General features: G+C 31.7%; 1 protein-coding gene across 1 annotated transcript in view; it reads right to left on the reverse strand.

The window, feature by feature from the left end:
* The window catches only part of LOC145247405 (NAD-dependent protein deacetylase sirtuin-2-like), a 307,963-nt gene that overhangs the window by 89,076 nt on the left and 196,598 nt on the right, over window positions 1–22,289 (reverse strand). Inside the window, exon 5 of the mRNA XM_080109110.1 lies at window positions 19,536–19,563. Within this exon, the coding sequence (XP_079965236.1) occupies window positions 19,536–19,563 (28 nt within the window). The remainder of the gene's footprint in view (window positions 1–19,535; window positions 19,564–22,289) is intronic.

Raw genomic sequence — 22,289 nt, forward strand, 5'->3', positions numbered from 1 at the left:
TATATATACATATATATATACATACATATATCTATATACATACATATATCTATACATACATATATATACATATATATACATATATATACATACATATGCATATATATACATACATATGCATATATATACATATATATATACATACATATGCATATATACATATATATATACATACATATGCATATATACATATATATATACATATACATACATATACATACATATACATATATATATACATATACATACATATACATACATATACATATATACACATACATACATATACATATATATACATACATATACATATATATATACATACATATACATCTATATACATATATACACATACATATATACAACATATATACATATATACACATACATATATACAACATATATACATATATACACATACATATATACAACATATATACATATATACACATATACATATATATATACATACATATTTACATACATATATACATACATGTATACATACACACACATATACTTACATATATACATACATACACATATACATACATATATACATACATACACATATACATACATATATACATACATATATACATACATACATATATACATACATATATACATACATACATATATACATACATATATACATACATATATATATATATATATATATATATATATATATATATATATATATATATATATATATATATATAATAGTTCTATTTAACAGTATTTTTTTTTTATTAGTGGTGTGGAATATTAACTTGATTTTGCCTGGTAATCCATTACAAAATTAGGAAGGTTGATGTCCATTAATATGAAATTAAAATCCATTATTTATTTTAAGCTTAGAAATGTTTTGATGAAGGCGGTTACGTATAAATCCATATGTCTGGATAAAAGAGAATGATTTAAAGAAAATCATTCATTGCTATTTGCATAAATAAAAATCCTTTGGTAAGTTGTTTATTCATTCGCAGGAATTACTTCAACATGCGTATTTCCTGGTACATAATTTTTACATCTCGCGATAAAGTTAGTAGGGCTGGTTTCTCACTAAACTGATTTGATTTTTCCCGCGTATCGTATTTATAATCGAAATTGCAATGTTCTCAGCTTGTTTACTCTATTCATGCGCGAAAAGATAAAAATTAGTCCTCGTAAAATTTACATGACTTTGGGACGAAGCATGCAATGAACATTCCGCCATTTTTTTTTTTTTTTTTTAACCTGAGTAGGTTTTAAGAGATCAAGGGTCTCTCTCCTGGAGCTAACACTTGATTCTGTTATGATTTAAATTTATACCCGAGGGCTCTTTTAAGAATAGATGCTGTTCCCTTTATGGCTGCTATTTGTATTTCGTTACAGCTTGGTCTTCCAGGGATTGCTTCTAAGTATTTATGAAGATTCTTTTTTATTAATTCAGTCGCTCCTATCACAACCGGTATGATGTTTATTTCTTTCAGAGACCATGTCGTTTTAGGTAATTTTTTAAGTCCTGATATTTTATCTTTTCCCGTTCAGTTCTATTAAGGCTAAAATCATTTGGAACCGTGACATCGATTATGAGCGCAGTTCTTTCGGGCTTGTTACAATATCTGGTTTGATGGCCTTGTCTTTTATGTATCTGCCCGCCTGTATGCCTTTGTTATAGAACATGGTCACTTTTCTATTTGATGTTATCGGTGATGGTTCATGTTTCGAGATGTTCGTCGATCTGTCAAGTTGCATCTCTCCACAGATCTTCCAATGGAGGTACTTACATACTTTATTGTGACGGGCAGTGTAAAGGCCATCTGCCAATAACATTGGACATGCAGACATTAGGTGGCTTGGGCTCTCAATTGCTGCATCGCAAAACCGGCATCGGCCATTTGCTTGTAGGCCAGCTATTTTTTAAAATCCATTTGTGAGTAAGCCTTGATCTTGATTGGCTACAATGAGTCTTTCCTCGTCAAATGGAAGTCTCCCACTACTGAGCAACTGAAGTGAAGCATCCCTGTCTATATATTCCTGTTTAAGCTCCCCCAGGAACTTTCCTGCTCTTTTATATTGTTCCCATCCTTGTTTTCTTGTGTCTATCTCGATTTCGGTGTATTTCTGTCTCTTTTTCTTGCAATCTGTGTTGCTGGTTCATCATGTACCTCGGCAGTATTTTCCAGTATGTCAGCTCCAAAGTTTTCAGCAAGCTTTGTGACTATACATAAAAACTATTTAATTTTAATTTTTTATCATTCGTTACAAAACTATTTAGTCAGTAAGTCATTCAATCACCTGCAATCACTGCATCAACTTGCTCTCTCGAATTCACTATAGTACTATTGGTAATTTAATGGGTCATCAGTTGTTTACCATGAAACACTATTTCGGGGATTTAATATATATTTATATATATATATATATATATATATATATATATTTATATATATATATATATATATATATATATATATATATGTTTTATTTTTTTTATTACCGTTTTATTTGTTTGGTTACATATTTTTCGGATGTTGGACCATGTCAGCCTCGTCAGACCCAACAAAAATGGTTATTAAGATTTCAAAATATTAACAACCATTTCTGTAAGGTCTGACGAGGCTGTTGGATCGTAAGCATGGTCCAACATCCGAAACATGTAACCAAACAGATAAAACGGTAATAAAAAAATAAAACACATATTTGCTCTGCAATAGTATTGAGCACTTTCTCCAGGTTTTTACTAATTACCAGTTTTACTATATATATATATATATATATATATATATATATATATATATATATATATATATTGCACGCTTGTATAGTAAATTTAATGGATTTAGATACTTATGAAACCGTGTAGGTGAACTGTCATAATCAACAGACATGAAGTTATTATACAAAAAGTTTCGAATGATATATATATATATATATATATATATATATATATATATATATATATATATATATATATATATATATATTGCACGCTTGTATAGTAAACCGAACTTTTTTGAACGAATATAAAAAAAATGAATTTTTATTCTCATTGAAGAAGTATGATATATATATATATATATATATAGTAAAATTGGTAATTAGTAAAAACCTAAAGAGAGTGCTCAATATTATTGGAGAGCAAATATGTGTTTTGGTTTTTATTATCATTTTATCTGTTCATATATATTAGTGTTGGGACGCTTGATCGGAATCGGGAATCGGAAAAATCAGAACTTTTTGGGACATCCTTTGAAATATTTCATGTTTCCTTATATTTTGTTTGGTTTTGGCACAAGCAAAAATCTAGACGAAAATCTCACAAGTGTATCAAAACTTTGGAAGAGCGAACATTAAGAAGAAAAATACTTTCATTTACATTTAAAATACCCAAAACATATGAGATTCTACTTTTTTTAGGCGATTATGTGTGAGCACAATGAAACATTATTTTAGAATTTAGAATGGGAGTTCATTTGTGCATATAAATATAATGTAAACTGAGCCAATTTCTGTACATTCTAACTTTTTAAGCAGTTAAGTAATTTTTACCATTAATTCTGAGGCCGATCAGCAAAATCATAAAATCACATGTAATTGCTATGTTTTTGTATTGCCACCCGTACTTAGGGTTAGTAGTAGGAAAGGAGCATGGTTTTATGACTTAACAATACTATATATTAATACGATAGCGTGTGTGTTATTTATTTTGTGTGTCATGATTACATGTGAGTAACTGTTGTTATATTGTTATGGATTCCCATTTATTATAATAAATAATTTTACCAAGAATTCTTCACAAATTTTGGTTTCGGTTTAAATTATAGCAGAGGGCACTTAAGCCATCTATTTTATTTATTTATTTATTTTTTTGTAAATGATTTTACCAAGAATTCTTTATAAGTTTTAGTTTCGATTTCGATTATAACTGATGAAACTCCAGTAATTCATTTATTTTTATAAATAATTTTATCAAGAATTCTTAATAAATTTTGGTTTCGGTTTCGATTATAGCTGAAGGAACTCAAGCTGATGCACCCCAGTCATATGGATATATTTATTTTATTTTTAAAATCACAATTTTATAATATATAAAAATCGATAGAAAATTAACTATACGAAATCTGCAACAATTAAAATATCATATTTAAGCGCACTTTACGACCTGTCTATGCCGGGCGTCCCCGCTAGCTTAGATAAATACTTTTGCAGTTTTAACAAAAGTTACAATAATATCAAAGCATCTATTTACGCCATGAATACCAACATCAATATATTACATATGAATGAGTCCCCTATGGAATTGCCACAGGTCCCGCTAGTTTTTGTTTTTGTTTTTTTACAGCAAAGCAAATCAATTTAATAACCCACCAAATTTATATAATTAAAATAAAAGTTAAACATTCATAGAAGGAAGACACATAATAGTTAACGAAGCTCAACGCCCTCTCCATGTTAAAAATGGTTTTCTAAATAGTAACATTATTATTTAGAAATTCGTTCGTAACAATGGAACGGGGGGGGGCGTTGTTAATATTTTGTTCTTACATCGCTTTCTCATTTTATCTACCAATCGTCGACTATTTTCAAATGTTTGTGAAAAATTTCAAGTAGCAAGTAGCACTAACGACGAACTGATACAATTTGGCTTTGTTTAAAATCAAAATAAACCTTTTGTTGCATTTCAATTTGCAATTCATTACAAGGAAAACATTTGAGAAAAAATATACCCGGAAATTACCCGGGGTGTATGCAATAACTTGAAAATTTACCCCCCCCCTCCAAAAAACACCCAACAAATCTCTAATTAAATACTTATAAATATTAAAAGAATTGGAATCGGGAAAAATTTTGGAATCGTCCCATCACTAATATTATATATATATATATATATATATATATATATATATATTAGTGGAAATGGTAATTAATAAAAACTGAAGAAAGTGCTCAATACCGTTGTAGAGCAGATATGCGTTTTATTTTTTATTACCGTATCTTTCTGTTAAGTTACATTATTGTTTCAGCTACTTGGCCGTTTTTTGGCCGTCTGTAGCATCCTCAGACTTTTACAGAAATGTTCGCTATTTTGGGATGAGAGAGTGAAAGAGTGAATGAGGTCAGGGGGAGGTGCGAGGAAGGCGGAAGACATAGAGGAAGGGAACAAGGAGGGAAGGTGGGGCGGGCGCTTGGTATGTTGATAATGTTTTAGTTTTGGGGTTTAAGGAACTTGTGGGGGAGGGTCTGGGAAGTTTATTTCTGGTGTGGCTGAGGGCATAGGGATACATGAAGGGGAAGGGGAACATGTGGGGGTGGGAGGAGGGGGTTTACTTTAAAATTCGAGTCTTAATGTTAAAGTGGATTTACACCTGCACAGGTAAGTGCACACGGAAATGTACAACCAACCGATGCCTCATGTGCATGGGTGCACACCTTAGAGCATGACACCCCAATATAGCCTTCCGCCTAAACTGATAAAAAAAAAAAATACCCCAACTTAGAACAATAACTAAAGCACTCAATCCCCATATAAACCACCCCAAACACCTCCCCAAAATCTATAAACATGGCTACCTAGGACCACTATCCCGGGTACATGGGCGCTTATTAATGCGTATGTAGGTATATATGGATGACATCCGTGCCCACACTTACGGCATATCACGCTATATACCCGTATGTATATGCGTGCACACATATCTGTGCTTGAGGGAGTGTGGGCATGTATCTTTGCAGATGTGTATAACGAGTGCATATGTGTATGCGTGTATGCATGTATATCTGTGTACATGCATGAGTGTGGGAGAGTGCATCTGTAGGTTATATTTGTATGTGGAGGAGTACACCGGCGCGCCCATGTGCACCTACATCTAACCAAAAAAATCCCCACTAATGAAAATGAAAACATTATGTATAGAAGCCTGGCAATGAGTTTATGCTCATATCTATGTTTAACCATGTCTACATCGAACGAAAGTATTGCGCCTATGTACTCATAAATGAACTTAGATTTAAATCTATCCAGACGAATATGTCTATACTAATAACTGTTTGTATAACTGGGTGTGCATGTGTGTGTATGCACGCACGTGTACATCCACGTGGGCGTCCGTATGTACATGGGGTATTGATGTATAAGTGCACGTACCTGTGTATGCGTGTGTGGATGTGAAAGTATATGTGCCCGCTGCCTGCCGTCCACATTGTGTGTGAGAGCATGCAGCTGTGTATATATGTCGATGTATGTGTTCACGAGTATTGGTATCTGTATGTACGCATGTGCTTGCATGTATGCATGGGGTACAAGTATGCCTGAATCAATATGCGCATATGAGCCCGTATAATCGCCTCCATGGGGGCAGGGGCATCGATGTATGTATGTATCTGTATATGAGCGCATCCAATACCAACGCACGCGTACCCAATTTTAGCACCTTAAAGAAATTTTGACGTAAGCGAGAGCAACGCGGGTGTCTACGCATGCAGGCGCACATGTGTGCATATATTTGCATGCCAGGGCGGGGATGTATGTGTACATGTGACCGTTTCTTTTAAGTATATATGTGTGTACGTGTGCATGTGTGTACCCATGCCCGCAACCGCTAACTAACCCCCTCCAAACAGTTAACAACAAAATAAAAATTAAAAATAAATAAACCGAATCATAGCCCCCCCCCCCCGCCTCCAAACATAAGTGAACACCCAACAGGTCAAGACATACTTACCAAGAAATCATCTCACCAACGAGACGCTAAAAACTTTAACATTAAGACTCGAATTTTAAAGTAACCCCCCTCCTCCCACCCCCACATATTCCCCTTCCCCTTCATGTATCCCTATGCTCTCAGCCACACCAGAAATAAACTTCCTAGACCTTCCCTCACAAGTTCCTTAAACCCCAAAACTAAAACGTTATCAACATACCAAGCGCCAGCCCTACCTTCCTCCCTTGTTCTCTTCCGCTCTCCTCGCCCCCCCTGACCTCATTCACTCTTTCACTCTCTCATCCCAAAATAGCGAACATTTCTGTAAAAGTCTGAGGATGCTACAGACGGCCAAAAAACGGCCAAGTAGCTGAAACAATAATATAACTTAACAGAAAGATAAGTTAATAAAAAATAAAACGTATATATATATATATATATATATATATATATATATATATATATATATATATATATATATATATATACTTGACTTTTGTGCATTTGAGCAGCATTTTGTTATTTAAACAAACATTAAGATTTGTTTTTACAATTCATGCAAAGAGAAATTTCCATAGCAAGTTTAAGAAAACTCAGCACAGTTAGCTTTAAGAAAAGCAAAAACATCTTAAAATGATTAACGTAACTCCCTATCCCCATGATTCCAGTTACTGACCTCAGCAACTGGCTCGTCCATGCCCTATACCGGATCTAGCAGCTGCTAACATGTATCTGCTACTACTAAAACTTTCCAGCGTTTGTTTCTCTCACCAATGTTCCACTGAGGATGCCTGGTTCGAACCTATGAAAGCATTAGGAGTAATACTTATGGGACCTTAACCATTTCGACTCCATCACAAAAAAGATAAGAAAAATGTAAAAAATAAAAAAGGTATAATTAAATAGAAGCTTTCTATTCTCTTTAATAATGTTTGTTTGCAGTCAAATAGCGTAATGCCTGAGCGATCGAGTTTCAATCCTGGTTTGAGGTAGTTGCTAGTCTAGCCGCACTGATGAGCTGTGATACAGTGAAGCAATACTGTATGTAGATGACTATATATATATATATATATATATATATATATATATGCATACATATATATATATATATATATATGCATACATATATATATATATATATATATATATATATATATATATATATATATACGAACCATTATTGAACCCCTTACGAGGCAATTAACGCTGAAATGTAAATTGATCTGCATAGGGTCTTTTTTGATGTTTATATAATTTTACTTATAAAAACTTTACCTATATATTGAAGACTTTTGAAAAAAAATTTTTAAGGTCAATCCATTTGAACTTATTCAATATATATATATATTATACCGATAAAGTTAATTTTTTTATCGCCCAGACATTGATATTAAAAGCCTACTTTTTCTGTTTAAACATTAAAACAAACTTTTTAATATACTCATAAAGCATCACTTAAAGTAAATTATGTAGATAGATGAAGAAAGCAAGCATGATATGTTGATGCTGTCTGACTAGCATCTAGATAAAGAGTGAGTGCAAACATAGGTGAAGCATACTATTTTTAATGTCATTTTTGACGAAGAGTGTACACTACTATAAGCAATAAAGGTTGTAAGTTAATAATTGCAGTTGTCGAGTGAAACGTGCACTTCATATTATAGCATCATCATGGTATATTGCATCAGTTGGTTGTGTTTTACAGCATATCAACTGTTTTCAAGTTATTTAATGTCGCATCTAATAATTTTGAAAAATGGTTTTATACTACTGCAGACCATCTACTAGTTGGCCAGTTGTGTACAAATCCCAAGTGTGATAGGAGTCTTTTATCATGTCTGAAAGTGACACAATGGTCAACAAGCGAGATCGGAGATGCACCGCTGTACAACTCATGCTCTCTACTGATCCAAGTTATGACAACAGGACCATTGCCAGCACCCTCAAAATGCAAATCTGGAAGGTTCAATGCTTGAGGGCACAGCTCAATGAAGTTTCCAGCCATGATTATGGGCTTTGGTGTGGTTTCACGTGAGGGCCACATCACATCACATCATCACATCACATCATCACATCACATCACATCTTTGATGTGACGTGATGTGATGTGGCCCTCACGTGAAACCACACCACCTCACATCTTCGAAGTCAGCTTGAAAGTCAACGCCAAAGTGTATCTAAATGTGTTGAAGAGTGTGGTGATCCCCTGGTGCAATCAGGTGGCCGCTGGCAGACCGTAGGTGTGGCAGCAGGACTTAGCACTGGCCCACAAGTCTAAAGAGACCCAGGCTTGGATTCAGAAGGAGTGCTGCGACTTTTACCCTTTTCTCACTAGCCTCTCTCTTCCCCTGACCTGAACCCGCTGAACTATTTCGTTTGGTCATATGTCGAGAACATCACCAACATGACCTCCCACAACACCAAAGCCAGCCTGATCACTGCCATCCGCCGAATATTCGCTGGCACTTGTGGAAAAGGCATACTCCCAGTTCTACACCCATATCAAGGCGGTGATTGAGGCTGAATAGATGTCAGCTCTGTTACATAATCAAGTTACCTGAATTGATTTTTTTCAATAAAATGTCTAAAATAAAACTGTAGTGTGGTTTTCTTTAGGGCAACAAATTTATCGTTCCATGGTGCAAATCATTTATTTATATAAGTCAATGTTTGGATGTTTGGTTTTAAATCATCCTATGATTAAGAAGCAAGAGAATCCTCTGCTCTTTTATCAATTTCTTTGCATATCGGATAAAAAGATCTTTTACAGTACTATGCTACAGAAGCAATTTGTTTGCAAGTGACAAAGATCAGTCTTAAATAGTTATGGCCTTCATCACAGATTGTTTAGGATTGCCTAACAATGAAGCACAATATAAAAAAAGGACATTTTATACAAAAGATTTGTGGAACTTTTTAGAATATTAAACAGTGAAACAGAGCAGCCGCGAAGGCTTGTGATTTTAGGCCTGTTCAACAAATAATTCTTACTCATATTTTTTTCCTTATTTTCGAATGCAATTTTCTCTACCACCGCCTCCCCAAAGGAAAATGATTAACTTGTGTGTCAGGGTTACGTGGATTAATCCAAACTAGGATCTCGCTCATGCGTTTTAAAACCCGACCGTTAATTCAAGAGTTCATCTTTGGCATCATTCGCAGCAAGTGTATCACAGTCAGTTCCTGTATGATTTGCGACAATTGGTGATTTTGTTACAAGGCGATCTCTGTCACGGCCAGTCCACATTTGATTTGCGATAGCTTCCCAACATCCTACAATGAAATGTTCATGATCCAGGTCTATTCATATTTAAAACAAACAAACAAACAAAACAAGAAAAAAAAATAATAGGAGAATGTACAGAAAACGCTTGATTTTTGAACCGATCTAAATATGGCTTGTTTAATATTCGCAAAACCAGTGAGAGAAAAGAAAAGCTGTATTAAAAGAAAACGGTGACGACAATGTTAGGCTGTGGTTTTGCAAGTGTGAGAGGCATGCATTGCTTTTTTTTTTTACGGTATTTCAAAAGAAGAGGGTCAAAAACTGTAAACCAATCTGAAAAAGAAAGAAAAAAAGAAACAAAATTTGAAACTTTCAGCTTCACATTTCAAACCATCTGATAATCGACGTTTAGTTTGTCTGAAAACAATATTTGGCAGATTATTTAAAACGATTTTAACAGTAAACGTAAGTTAATACGTCTGCGTTTTAGTTGTCTTTGCTTTTCATTTTTGGAAGAGTTCGATTCAAGGCAAGGGGAGACAATCACAAAATTTAAGAAACTTTGCCAAAACTTTCCCTGGAAATAGACGTGAATGCTATAAATTTGGATGATACGTGTTATTTTACTTTAGAACATAAAAAAAAAACTATTGACTTTTTATAGGTTCATAGACCTTTGAGACATGCACCTGGGAAGCGGAAATGTATTCACAATTTTAATTTATTACGAAAACTGTTCGCACCCACCCCCAAAAAAAAGAACAAAAAAAAAAAAACCAAAAACAAAAAACAAAAGCAAAAAGCATTTTTTCACTAGTGACTTTTAAATTATCTATAAATCTTCATTTATCTGGAAAGTTGCCTTAATTTGTTTCGAAATTTTAGTTTATTACAAAACCTTTTTGTTTAAATAAAATGTTTGTTAAAAAATAATTTAATTCAATAAATTTCCTGTTAATTAATGCTTTCTGTTGTGTTATGGCTTTAACGCATTAAATGTATTCCTTTTTTATTTTCGAAACTTTTTGCAAAATTTCTGTATATTTTGTGATTTTCTCCGTTTACCCCAAATCGAACTCTTCCACAAATAAAAATCAATGAAAGCTAAAACGCAGAAATGTCCATAAGTTTTTTTATTTATTACATCTGTCTTCATATAAAACATTCCTATATTAATATGAGTATTTCCTGTATGTATGTGTTACTCGCCTCTACGTGACTGGCAATTCGGAGTTTTAACTCATTGTTCTAAGGGTGGTAACTCTATTTTACTAAGAATTGTAAAAAAAAAAGAAGATTTTTTTTTAACTACTTCATTTAATGTTAAAAAGTGTTATAACATTAATGAAAAAAATTGTAAAATGCAACGATATTGTAATTTTTCTGAAACAAAACATTCGAGTAATTGTAAGAAAAAAATTATTTTTTCAACTACTTTAGTAAAATAAAGTTACGTTTCTTAGAACAATGAGTTAAAATTCCGAGATGCAGCCTTACTATCATTTTTAACTACTAGTTATGTCTTATTTATTGAAATAAAAAATTTAATAGCATAAAATACCGAAAATTAATAAAATAAAAAAAAAAACGGCCTTAAAAATAATTTAATCATGAAATTAAGCCATCACAAAGCATTTCGATTTCTTTATAAAGAATTTTGTCATTTTAATGTCTTGTTTATAGTTGCAAAAGTAAAAAGAATGAATTATCTTTTTCGAAATTTGAAAGAGTTTGAAAGTATTAGAACTGCTTTTAAAGTTAAGAAATTAAAAGTTTTGGAAGCTATTTACATTAAATCTATATATCTATAAAAGTGAAAATGTCTGTGTGTCTGTGTAGTTTCCCTACCAAATAACTCTGTCAATTTTCGGTCTACAGATTCGAAATTTGACATAAGTGGAATCCGAGATTGGGGAAAATCGTTTCAATCAGTTTTCGGACAAAAATTTAGCTGTCAAGGGTAAAAATTTAATGATTTAACCTTTGAAAACTCTACCAAACTCCACCGGCAATTTTGGTTCCAAACACTTGGAATTTAAAATGTAGGTTCCTTGGACATGGATCTAACTTTATAATTTGATTTGAGCCCCCCAAAAATACATGTTAAAGGAGCTATATGGGGGTCAAAGTTAAAAAACATTTGAACTCTGCGGTCTCTACTAAATTACTCAGCAAATTTCTGGTCTAAAGATTTGAAATTTTACATAAATGGCATTCAGAGATAGATCAATCTTTTTAATCAGTTTGGGTCGAAAATTTTATCTGACAAGGGGTCAAGGTTGAAAAGATTTGACCTTTGTGGTTTCTTGCAAACTACTCAGCCAATTTTATGTCTAAACATTTGAAATTTTATGTAAGAGGTATTCAGACATGCGGCAAGCGTTTAATAAGTTTGGGGCAAAGATTTGCCTGCCAAAAAGTCAAAGTTGAAAGAGTTGACCTTTGTAGATTCTACCAAACTCCTCCACCAAAAAAAACTTGAAATTTTAAATGTAGGTAACTTTGACATGAGTCAAATATTTTATTTTGATTTGAAACCAAAACAATGTTAAGGGGTCAAAATTGGGGTCAAAGTTTAAAAAAACATTACCTCTGCTGTCTTTACGAAATTACTCAGACAATTTTTGGTCTAAACATTTGAAAATTTACATAAAAGTATATTAACACACAGGGCAAGCTATGAACAGTGCAAAGGACTCGAGCAAAGCTGGGCAAAAATGCAAGGAGTAAATAAGGTTTGTTTTGAGAGTAATAGTAAATTAATAGGAAATAATTTTGAAATTAATAGTGAATTAAGAGTAAATGAGTTTAGAGTGATAGTAAATAAGTAGTAAATAATTTTGGGTTTGAGATTAATAGTGAATTATAAGCAAATAAGTTTGGATTTGAGAGCAATAGTAAATTAATAGCAAATAATTTTGGGTTTGAGATTAATAGTGAATTATAAGCAAATAAGTTTGGATTTGAGAACAATAGTAAATTAACAGCAAATAATTTTGTGTTTGAGATTAATAGTGAATTATTAGTAAATAAGTTTGGATTTGAGAACAATAGTAAATTAATAGCAAATAATTTTGGGTTTGAGATTAATAGTGAATTATAAGCAAATAAGTTTGGATTTGAGAGAAATAGTAAATTAATAGGAAATAATTTTGAAATTAATAGTGAATTAAGAGTAAATGAGTTTAGAGTGATAGTAAATAAGTAGTAAATAATTTTGGGTTTGAGATTAATAGTGAATTATAAGCAAATAAGTTTGGATTTGAGAGCAATAGTAAATTAATAGCAAATAATTTTGGGTTTGAGATTAATAGTGAATTATAAGCAAATAAGTTTGGATTTGAGAGCAATAGTAAATTAACAGCAAATAATTTTGGGTTTGAGATTAATAGTGAATTATAAGCAAATAAGTTTGGATTTGAGAACAATAGTAAATTAACAGCAAATAATTTTGGGTTTGAGATTAATAGTGAATTATAAGCAAATAAGTTTGGATTTGAGAGCAATAGTAAATTAATAGCAAATAATTTTGGGTTTGAGATTAATAGTTAATTATTAGTAAATAAGTTTGGAGTTGAGAGCAATAGTAAATTAATAGCAAATAATTTTGGGTTTGAGATTAATAGTGAATTATAAGCAAATAAGTTTGGATTTGAGAGCAATAGTAAATTAACAGCAAATAATTTTGGGTTTGAGATTAATAGTGAATTATAAGCAAATAAGTTTGGATTTGAGAACAATAGTAAATTAACAGCAAATAATTTTGGGTTTGAGATTAATAGTGAATTATAAGCAAATAAGTTTGGATTTGAGAGCAATAGTAAATTAATAGCAAATAATTTTGGGTTTGAGATTAATAGTTAATTATTAGTAAATAAGTTTGGAGTTGAGAGCAATAGTAAATTAATAGCAAATAATTTTGGGTTTGAGATTAATAGTGAATTATAAGCAAATAAGTTTGGATTTGAGAGCAATAGTAAATTAACAGCAAATAATTTTGGGTTTGAGATTAATAGTGAATTATAAGCAAATAAGTTTGGATTTGAGAACAATAGTAAATTAACAGCAAATAATTTTGGGTTTGAGATTAATAGTTAATTATTAGTAAATAAGTTTGGAGTTGAGAACAATAGTAAATTAACAGCAAATAATTTTGGGTTTGAGATTAATAGTGAATTATAAGCAAATAAGTTTGGATTTGAGAACAATAGTAAATTAACAGCAAATAATTTTGGGTTTGAGATTAATAGTTAATTATTAGTAAATAAGTTTGGAGTTGAGAACAATAGTAAATTAACAGCAAATAATTTTGGGTTTGAGATTAATAGTGAATTATAAGCAAATAAGTTTGGATTTGAGAACAATAGTAAATTAACAGCAAATAATTTTGGGTTTGAGATTAATAGTTAATTATTAGTAAATAAGTTTGGAGTTGAGAACAATAGTAAATTAACAGCAAATAATTTTGGGTTTGAGATTAATAGTGAATTATAAGCAAATAAGTTTGGATTTGAGAACAATAGTAAATTAACAGCAAATAATTTTGGGTTTGAGATTAATAGTTAATTATAAGCAAATAAGTTTGGATTTGAGAACAATAGTAAATTAACAGCAAATAATTTTGGGTTTGAGATTAATAGTTAATTATAAGCAAATAAGTTTGGATTTGAGAACAATAGTAAATTAACAGCAAATAATTTTGGGTTTGAGATTAATAGTGAATTATTAGTAAATAAGTTTGGATTTGAGAACAATAGTAAATTAACAGCAAATAATTTTGGGTTTGAGATTAATAGTGAATTATAAGCAAATAAGTTTGGATTTGAGAGCAATAGTAAATTAATAGCAAATAATTTTGGGTTTGAGATTAATAGTGAATTATTAGTAAATAAGTTTGGATTTGAGAACAATAGTAAATTAACAGCAAATAATTTTGGGTTTGAGATTAATAGTGAATTATTAGTAAATAAGTTTGGATTTGAGAACAATAGTAAATTAACAGCAAATAATTTTGGGTTTGAGATTAATAGTGAATTATTAGTAAATAAGTTTGGATTTGAGAACAATAGTAAATTAACAGCAAATAATTTTGGGTTTGAGATTAATAGTGAATTATAAGCAAATAAGTTTGGATTTGAGAGCAATAGTAAATTAACAGCAAATAATTTTGGGTTTGAGATTAATAGTTAATTATTAGTAAATAAGTTTGGAGTTGAGAGCAATAGTAAATTAACAGTAAATAATTTTGGTTTGAGATTAATAGTGAATTATTAGTAAATAAGTTTGGATTTGAGAGCAATAGTAAATTAATAGCAAATAATTTTTGGTTTGAGATTAATAGTGAATTATAAGCAAATAAGTTTGGATTTGAGAACAATAGTAAATTAACAGCAAATAATTTTGGGTTTGAGATTAATAGTGAATTATTAGTAAATAAGTTTGGATTTGAGAACAATAGTAAATTAACAGCAAATAATTTTGGGTTTGAGATTAATAGTGAATTATTAGTAAATAAGTTTGGATTTGAGAACAATAGTAAATTAACAGCAAATAATTTTGGGTTTGAGATTAATAGTGAATTATAAGCAAATAAGTTTGGATTTGAGAGCAATAGTAAATTAACAGCAAATAATTTTGGGTTTGAGATTAATAGTGAATTATAAGCAAATAAGTTTGGATTTGAGAGCAATAGTAAATTAACAGCAAATAATTTTGGGTTTGAGATTAATAGTGAATTATAAGCAAATAAGTTTGGATTTGAGAGCAATAGTAAATTAATAGCAAATAATTTTGGGTTTGAGATTAATAGTGAATTAAGAGTAAATAAGTTTGGAGTTGGGAAAATAGTAAATAAATAAAAAATAATATTGGTTTGAGATTAATAGTTAATTATTAGTAAATAAGTTTGGATTTAAGAACAATAGTAAATTAACAGCATAATTTTCGGTTTGAGATTGATAGTGAATTAATAGTAAATAAGTTTGGAGTTAAGAAAATATAAATAGCAAATATTGGTTTGAGATTAATAGTGAATTATAAGCAAATAAGTGTTAATTTGAGAATGATAGTACATTAATAGCAAATAATTTGGGGTTTGAGATTAATAGTGAATTAATCTATTATATCTATTAAAGTAATATTGTCTGTGTGTGTGTGTGTGTGTGTGCACACATCTCCTTAGCATACTACTCTGTCAATTTTTAGTCTACAGACTCGAGATTTAACAAAAGAGTTATTGAGATTTGGGAAAATCTTTTTAAACGTTTTTTGGCCAGAAATTTTGTTGTTAAGGGGTCAAAGTTCAACGATTTGAGCTTCGAAAACTCCTCCGCCAATTTCTGGTCCAAACACTAGAAATTTTAAATGTAGGTTACCTGTATATGAGTACAAACTTCTTAATATATATATACATATAAATACAAAATTATTAACAGTACATAGGACCTGGGTAAAGCCGGGCTGAACTGCTAGTTATATTATAAATAGGGATTGAAACGAAATTATCTTTACTATAATAAGTTATAATTTTATAACAATTTACTTATAATTAATGACCAAACGATGCCATAATAATATAACTTTTAAAATCGTTTTTCAGAAAAAATAATTTGGTAAGAGAAATTGTGTGTCTGTCAATCATAATTTTTCACTGACTTACAAATGTGTTCCATTTTGAATTATCACAGATCTTAATTATTTTTTAGAAATGGAAAATATTGTATGAATAGTAAATAATTCCCGACAAATAAAGCGGATACCATGAATGGAAATCTAAACCAAAACCTTGAGATCTTCAGTTCGAGGTTCTACCAACTAACTTACTTGCGCTTTCTATAAATAGAGCTTAAAGCATTACCTTATCAAAATGATTACAATTTTAGTGTGATGTCATAGATTTATGATTTATGCCATGTTTAAAAATGTGAATTCAAGCAGACGTGGAAATAAAGAATAAATAAATGAATGAACAAACATCATCAATAACGTTGGAAACTTTTGATAGCGGAAAACAACTTATTTTACTTTAACTACGTATTGGGATTAAAGACAATTTAATATATATTCTAGAATCTTTCCCATTTGAAGGTTCTTGATAAGATGCAGAAACGTATCTATAATTAGATTCGCACCACTCACTCTTTCTTCTTTTCCACACTCTCTTTTCTATAAATATTATGAGGGTATGTATTCTTCAGAATTATCTTATCTATTCTCTGCTTCCCTTGTTTCATCTTGTTGGTCTAGTGGTGTTCATCAATTAGCTGTTTTGATACCTCATTGTAATACAGCTTCCTATTCTAGTAGCTTTTTTCCAAGAACTGCAGGCTTGTGGAACTCTTTTACCTGACTGGTCTTTTTAAGACTAAGGCCAATGTTAGCTCCTTACATTAAGTAACTTCAGGACTTTGGAGTGATTTCTATTAAAAATAATAGTCAAAATTCGAAGAATGCATTCTTCACCATATGAGATGTCATCAAGTGTAGCACAGGAATATGTTTGTTGCATAGGTTAATTATACAGAAATATGTAGATGACATCAAGTTGTACCTTAAGATAAAAAGGCCAGATCCTGCACTCTATACATCTTTCTTGCAATCAGGCCCGAACACAGAATGGCAACTGAAGATAAATGTTGTGGACAAGTGTACCACAATGCATTGTGGGAAGAAAAATCCAGCATTCATATACTCTTTCCAGAAAACTTTGCATTGGACAAAATGCATAAATTATCAAGAAAGTTAAGGCTGTCTTTTTAGCATCATTCAGCAACGCCTTTGTTAACTGCTCTCCAGCTATTTATTTTAAATTACATACAGCTATGGTGATATCACACAGAATTTGAATTCTCAGCCTGGAACCTCTATCTTACTCTGAACATTGATCATCTGCAAACCATTCATAGACATGTAATTAAGCAAAGTCATCAGACATCTGCCATAAACTGAATGTTTTGCATTTTTCGGGGCTGGAATTCATTAAAGCTTCAACGTCTATTAACTCACTTAGCAAACACTCACAGAACTATTAACCATCTTAACAACAACAATATAAAACACGTTTTTGGTGTCCATGTATCTAACACATGTGCACATGGCTACAAAGTAAAAAAACAAAAACAAAAAAAAAACAAAAACAAAAACAAAAACAAAAAACCCAGCACAACTCCCATGTCTTCACGAAACTTATTTTCACACTCAAAATTGCTAAAAAATAAAACAAACTGCCTGCATTAATTATTGGCTGCTGAGACTCTGCATCCATCAAGACCCCTAACGCTTACTAAGAGTTACCATCTAACCGCATCCGATAACCCCTCCACCATACACATACACATATTTATATCATGATTCATACATTGTTGTGACAATTGTATATTACCTTATGTACATGCACTTTTGAGGAGTTGTAGAGCACCTGAGAACTCTTCAAAACTATTTCATTATATTTTATATATTAGTATAGTTTTGCTAGCCTGGGAGAATAGTACCAAGACGAACGAACATATACTTCACTAAATTGAGCACTGAAATATGATAAATGTATCGTTTCAGCTTCTGACAGACAGACACCAAGTCTCCATTTCTAATATAAATAATTATTGAATATACTTATAATAATGGATTTAAAATATTATTGTACATATATTCATGTATTCAGCATTTCTTTTATTTAAATAATACTCAATATTCTTTGTAGGGTACATATATATAAAAACAAAACAAAACATATGTATTATATATACTTCATCATCTTATGTTTCATGCCTTCTTGCCATCAGTTTTTAATTTCTTTATTAATCTTGCTCACTCGAAACAAGGTAAATTACTAGTTTGTTGAAAGCGGCTACTATTTAGGACTATGTCTACTGGGGACCGTGTGAGGAGATGGGCGAGATGTTTGTTTACATGACATTTAAACTGTTCATCCTTCATGTTAGTACAGTTAGGGAAATAGGTAACAGGGAGGGAATTCCAAAGTCTAGCAGTCCAATGGAAGAAGCTATTAGAGTAGAAGGGTTACCGACATCTAGGGACCTCTACAGTGAAAGAGTGGGATTTTGCTGCTAGACGGGTTTGTCAAGTGTATGCATGTTGAAGGTGTACAATTACAATGAGTTTGTCAGAACATATCCAAGTACTTGTAAAACAGACACAGGCATGCAAAATATCGATGATGGGACAGGAGTTGGAGTTTGGTTGATAGTGCGGAATCTGCTAGATTCAAGACTCTTTTTTGGACTCTGTTTAAGACAGACTAGTGGTAAACACACCAGCCCAAATGTGACAACAATACTCCAGGCATAGGGAATAGTGACTTTATAAAGATATAGGATACTCTCACGTGTCAGTAATTTTCTAGCACAGTAGAAGGAGCCCAACTTCCTTGCAGCAGCTTTGGCAATGTCCTCAATATATTTGTTCCAATTCAAGAATGGTTTGCCTACAATTGCGAATAAGGCATTTTCTTGGGGTCAAATGCCGACATTTGCTCATATGCTTCTTAAAATCTATTTTGCTGTTCGGATCTAATCGAATGCGGTTCACTTGATAAAAAAAAAACATGTATCACAAACAACGGTTGGTAAGTAAAGAAAAACAAATAAGATTATACTTACTCGTACTTTGAGGTTGCGATCCATCATCCTGAAAGAAATGAAAAAAAGAAATGTTTAGCCTCATCTTATTTCCAACATTGTTTTAAACATTCCACTTTTACTCTCGTTCACTTTTTCTAACATTCTTTGAAAATTCCATTTTTAAAATTATTTTTTATACAAATATTTTACAGCGAATGCACGTTACATACAACATGCAAAACATACACTTATGTATATCGCAAAGTATAGGCAGCAAACTTTCTTTTAGACATGTATTATTGTAGAAGACCAACACGGAAGTCGTTTTCACTTGATTTTTTTTTATTATTATTACCGATAGAATAAAAAAAATGCTCAATATATATATATATATATATATATATATATATATATATATATATATATATATATAGTGGAATAAATGCTCTGTGTTTATAGAAAGTTGCAAGAAAGAAAGGAAAGGGAAAAATTACAAAGAAATATAAAGGAATATCACTACAAGTGTAAAAATATTGGTACTTGTATAGTTTTTAAACTGGACAAAAACCGATTAGGTTAGAGTTATAAAACAATTTGTTGTCTGATTCAAAAGCTGTACCAGTACGCCAAAAACTAATAACCGAGAGGAAAAAAGAGAAAAGGGAGCGATATAGTGAGCAGAAATTACTAATTTGGGATTTTGACATTTTTATACTTTTATATTTAATTTCCTTTGAAAAATCACTATTTAGCGATTCAAGCAAATTAACTTGAGAGTAATGGATGACCCAATGTATCACATCCTTTTATATATATATATATATATATATATATATATATATATATATATATAAAAGTGAACGTGTCTGTGTGCGCGTGTATCTGTGTGTGTACATTTTCCAACGCAATAACTCTGTCAATTTTCAGTCTACAGATGCGAAATTTTGATATAAACTATGTACTGAGATTTGGGAAAATCTTTGTGATCCGTTTTTGGCCAGAAACTTGGCTGTTAAGGGTCAAAGTTCTACGATTTGACCTTTGAGAACTCTATCAAATTTCTCCGCTAATTTTTGGTCTACACACTTGAAATTTTAGATATATGTTCCTTGAACATGGATCTAACTTAATAACTTGATTTGAGCCCAAAACAATAAATTTTAAGGGGTCATAATAGGGGTCAAAGTTAAAAAAAAATTGACCTCTGCGGTCTCTACCAAATTACTCAGACAATTTCTGGTCTAAACATTTTAAATTTTACATAAAGGGTATTCAGAGATAGGGCAAGCTTTTTAATCGGGGATGGGTCGAAAATGTTTTAGTTACCAATATATAAATGTATGTATGTATTTATGTATGTTTGCATGCCTGCCTAAAACTTTTGACAGAGGCGACGGATTTTACCAAGATCAGTATGGTTTTTAAGTTAGACCTTTCAGACGACAAATATCGAAAAATTGGCTAAAAACATTAATATCTTCATCTTCAACTGGACACTTTTCTACGGGGGGAGGGGGTCGCTTTTTCGCCGACATTTTTGAAAGTCATCCTCTCCTTTCGATTGTCTAGCCTTAATTTAAACATAACTCACTTCCGGTTTGGCGGTGGTCGTAACAGCAAAGACGTCAGGTTTTTTTCCCCCGTTCTTTTCCTTCTTCGTGGTACAGGTTTGAGCCTGCTTTCCTACTACCACTTTTTTTTTGCCCAACAGACACATCCAAACACTCGGACAACGCCGGGCTGTAATGCTAGTATATATATATATATATATATATATATATATATATATATATATATATAGTCATCCACATACAGTACTGTTTCACTGTATCACAGCTCATCAGTGCGGCTAGACCGTCAACTACCTCAAGCCAGGATCGAAACCTGACCGCCCAAACGACAGTCAAGGCTTCTCCATTACACTATTTGGCTACTGCTGTGCGGGTAGTGAATCACCAATGTTTTGACATCGCCCAAATGCCTAAGCTCGATTTGTTTACATAAATAGTATCGCTTAATACACTAATGACAGTTTGTATACGCGTCCCAATATGCTCACCCCCGGATAGGGAGCATGAAAGTCGATTGCAATAATGTTTTTAATTAAAAAAAAAGAAGAAAGCTCTTATTTTTAACATTTATATGAACGACTTTACGTTTCTGAATTGACCTTCTGTGTAGAAAGTACATACTTTGTAAGGGGATTTAATATATATCGGCAAAAAGAAGGTCTGGTGATGGAATCACTATTGTCCTCAGTACTAGCCCATGAATATATGGAGTACTTTGAGAAAATAGCGTTAGGATCAACACTATTAAAGCCACCAATATTGCTGCGACATGTGGATGTCACATTCATATTCTGGGCCCACCAGGAACATGTTCAAACATTACTGGATTATGTGAACTCTGTTCGCCCATCTATACAGTTCACGATGGAAAAAGAACATAACAAATTAGCGTTCCTAGATGTGTTGATAACTCATACTGGTCAGAGGTTTATGTTATCTGTAGCCGAAAGCTAACTTTCACTGGATACCTAAACTTCAACTTCCACCATCTATATAATGTAAAGAAAGGAATCGTCCATTGCCTACAAAACCGAACAAAAACAGTATGCATTAGGTTGATGCAGACATAATACCGTTTTTTATCATATATGTGTGTGTGTGTTAAAACCATTATTTTTTTGCGCCAACCTGATAGTAAAAACAATGCATATCAAGATGAGATGTACAGTTTAAGAAAAACTCTCTACCGATGCAACTATCCAGAGAGCATGATATCAGCTTC

This window comes from Euprymna scolopes, chromosome 25 (assembly GCF_053919585.1).
Source record: "Euprymna scolopes isolate OS-2025 chromosome 25, ASM5391958v1, whole genome shotgun sequence".
In the NCBI taxonomy this organism is placed as follows: domain Eukaryota; kingdom Metazoa; phylum Mollusca; class Cephalopoda; order Sepiida; family Sepiolidae; genus Euprymna; species Euprymna scolopes.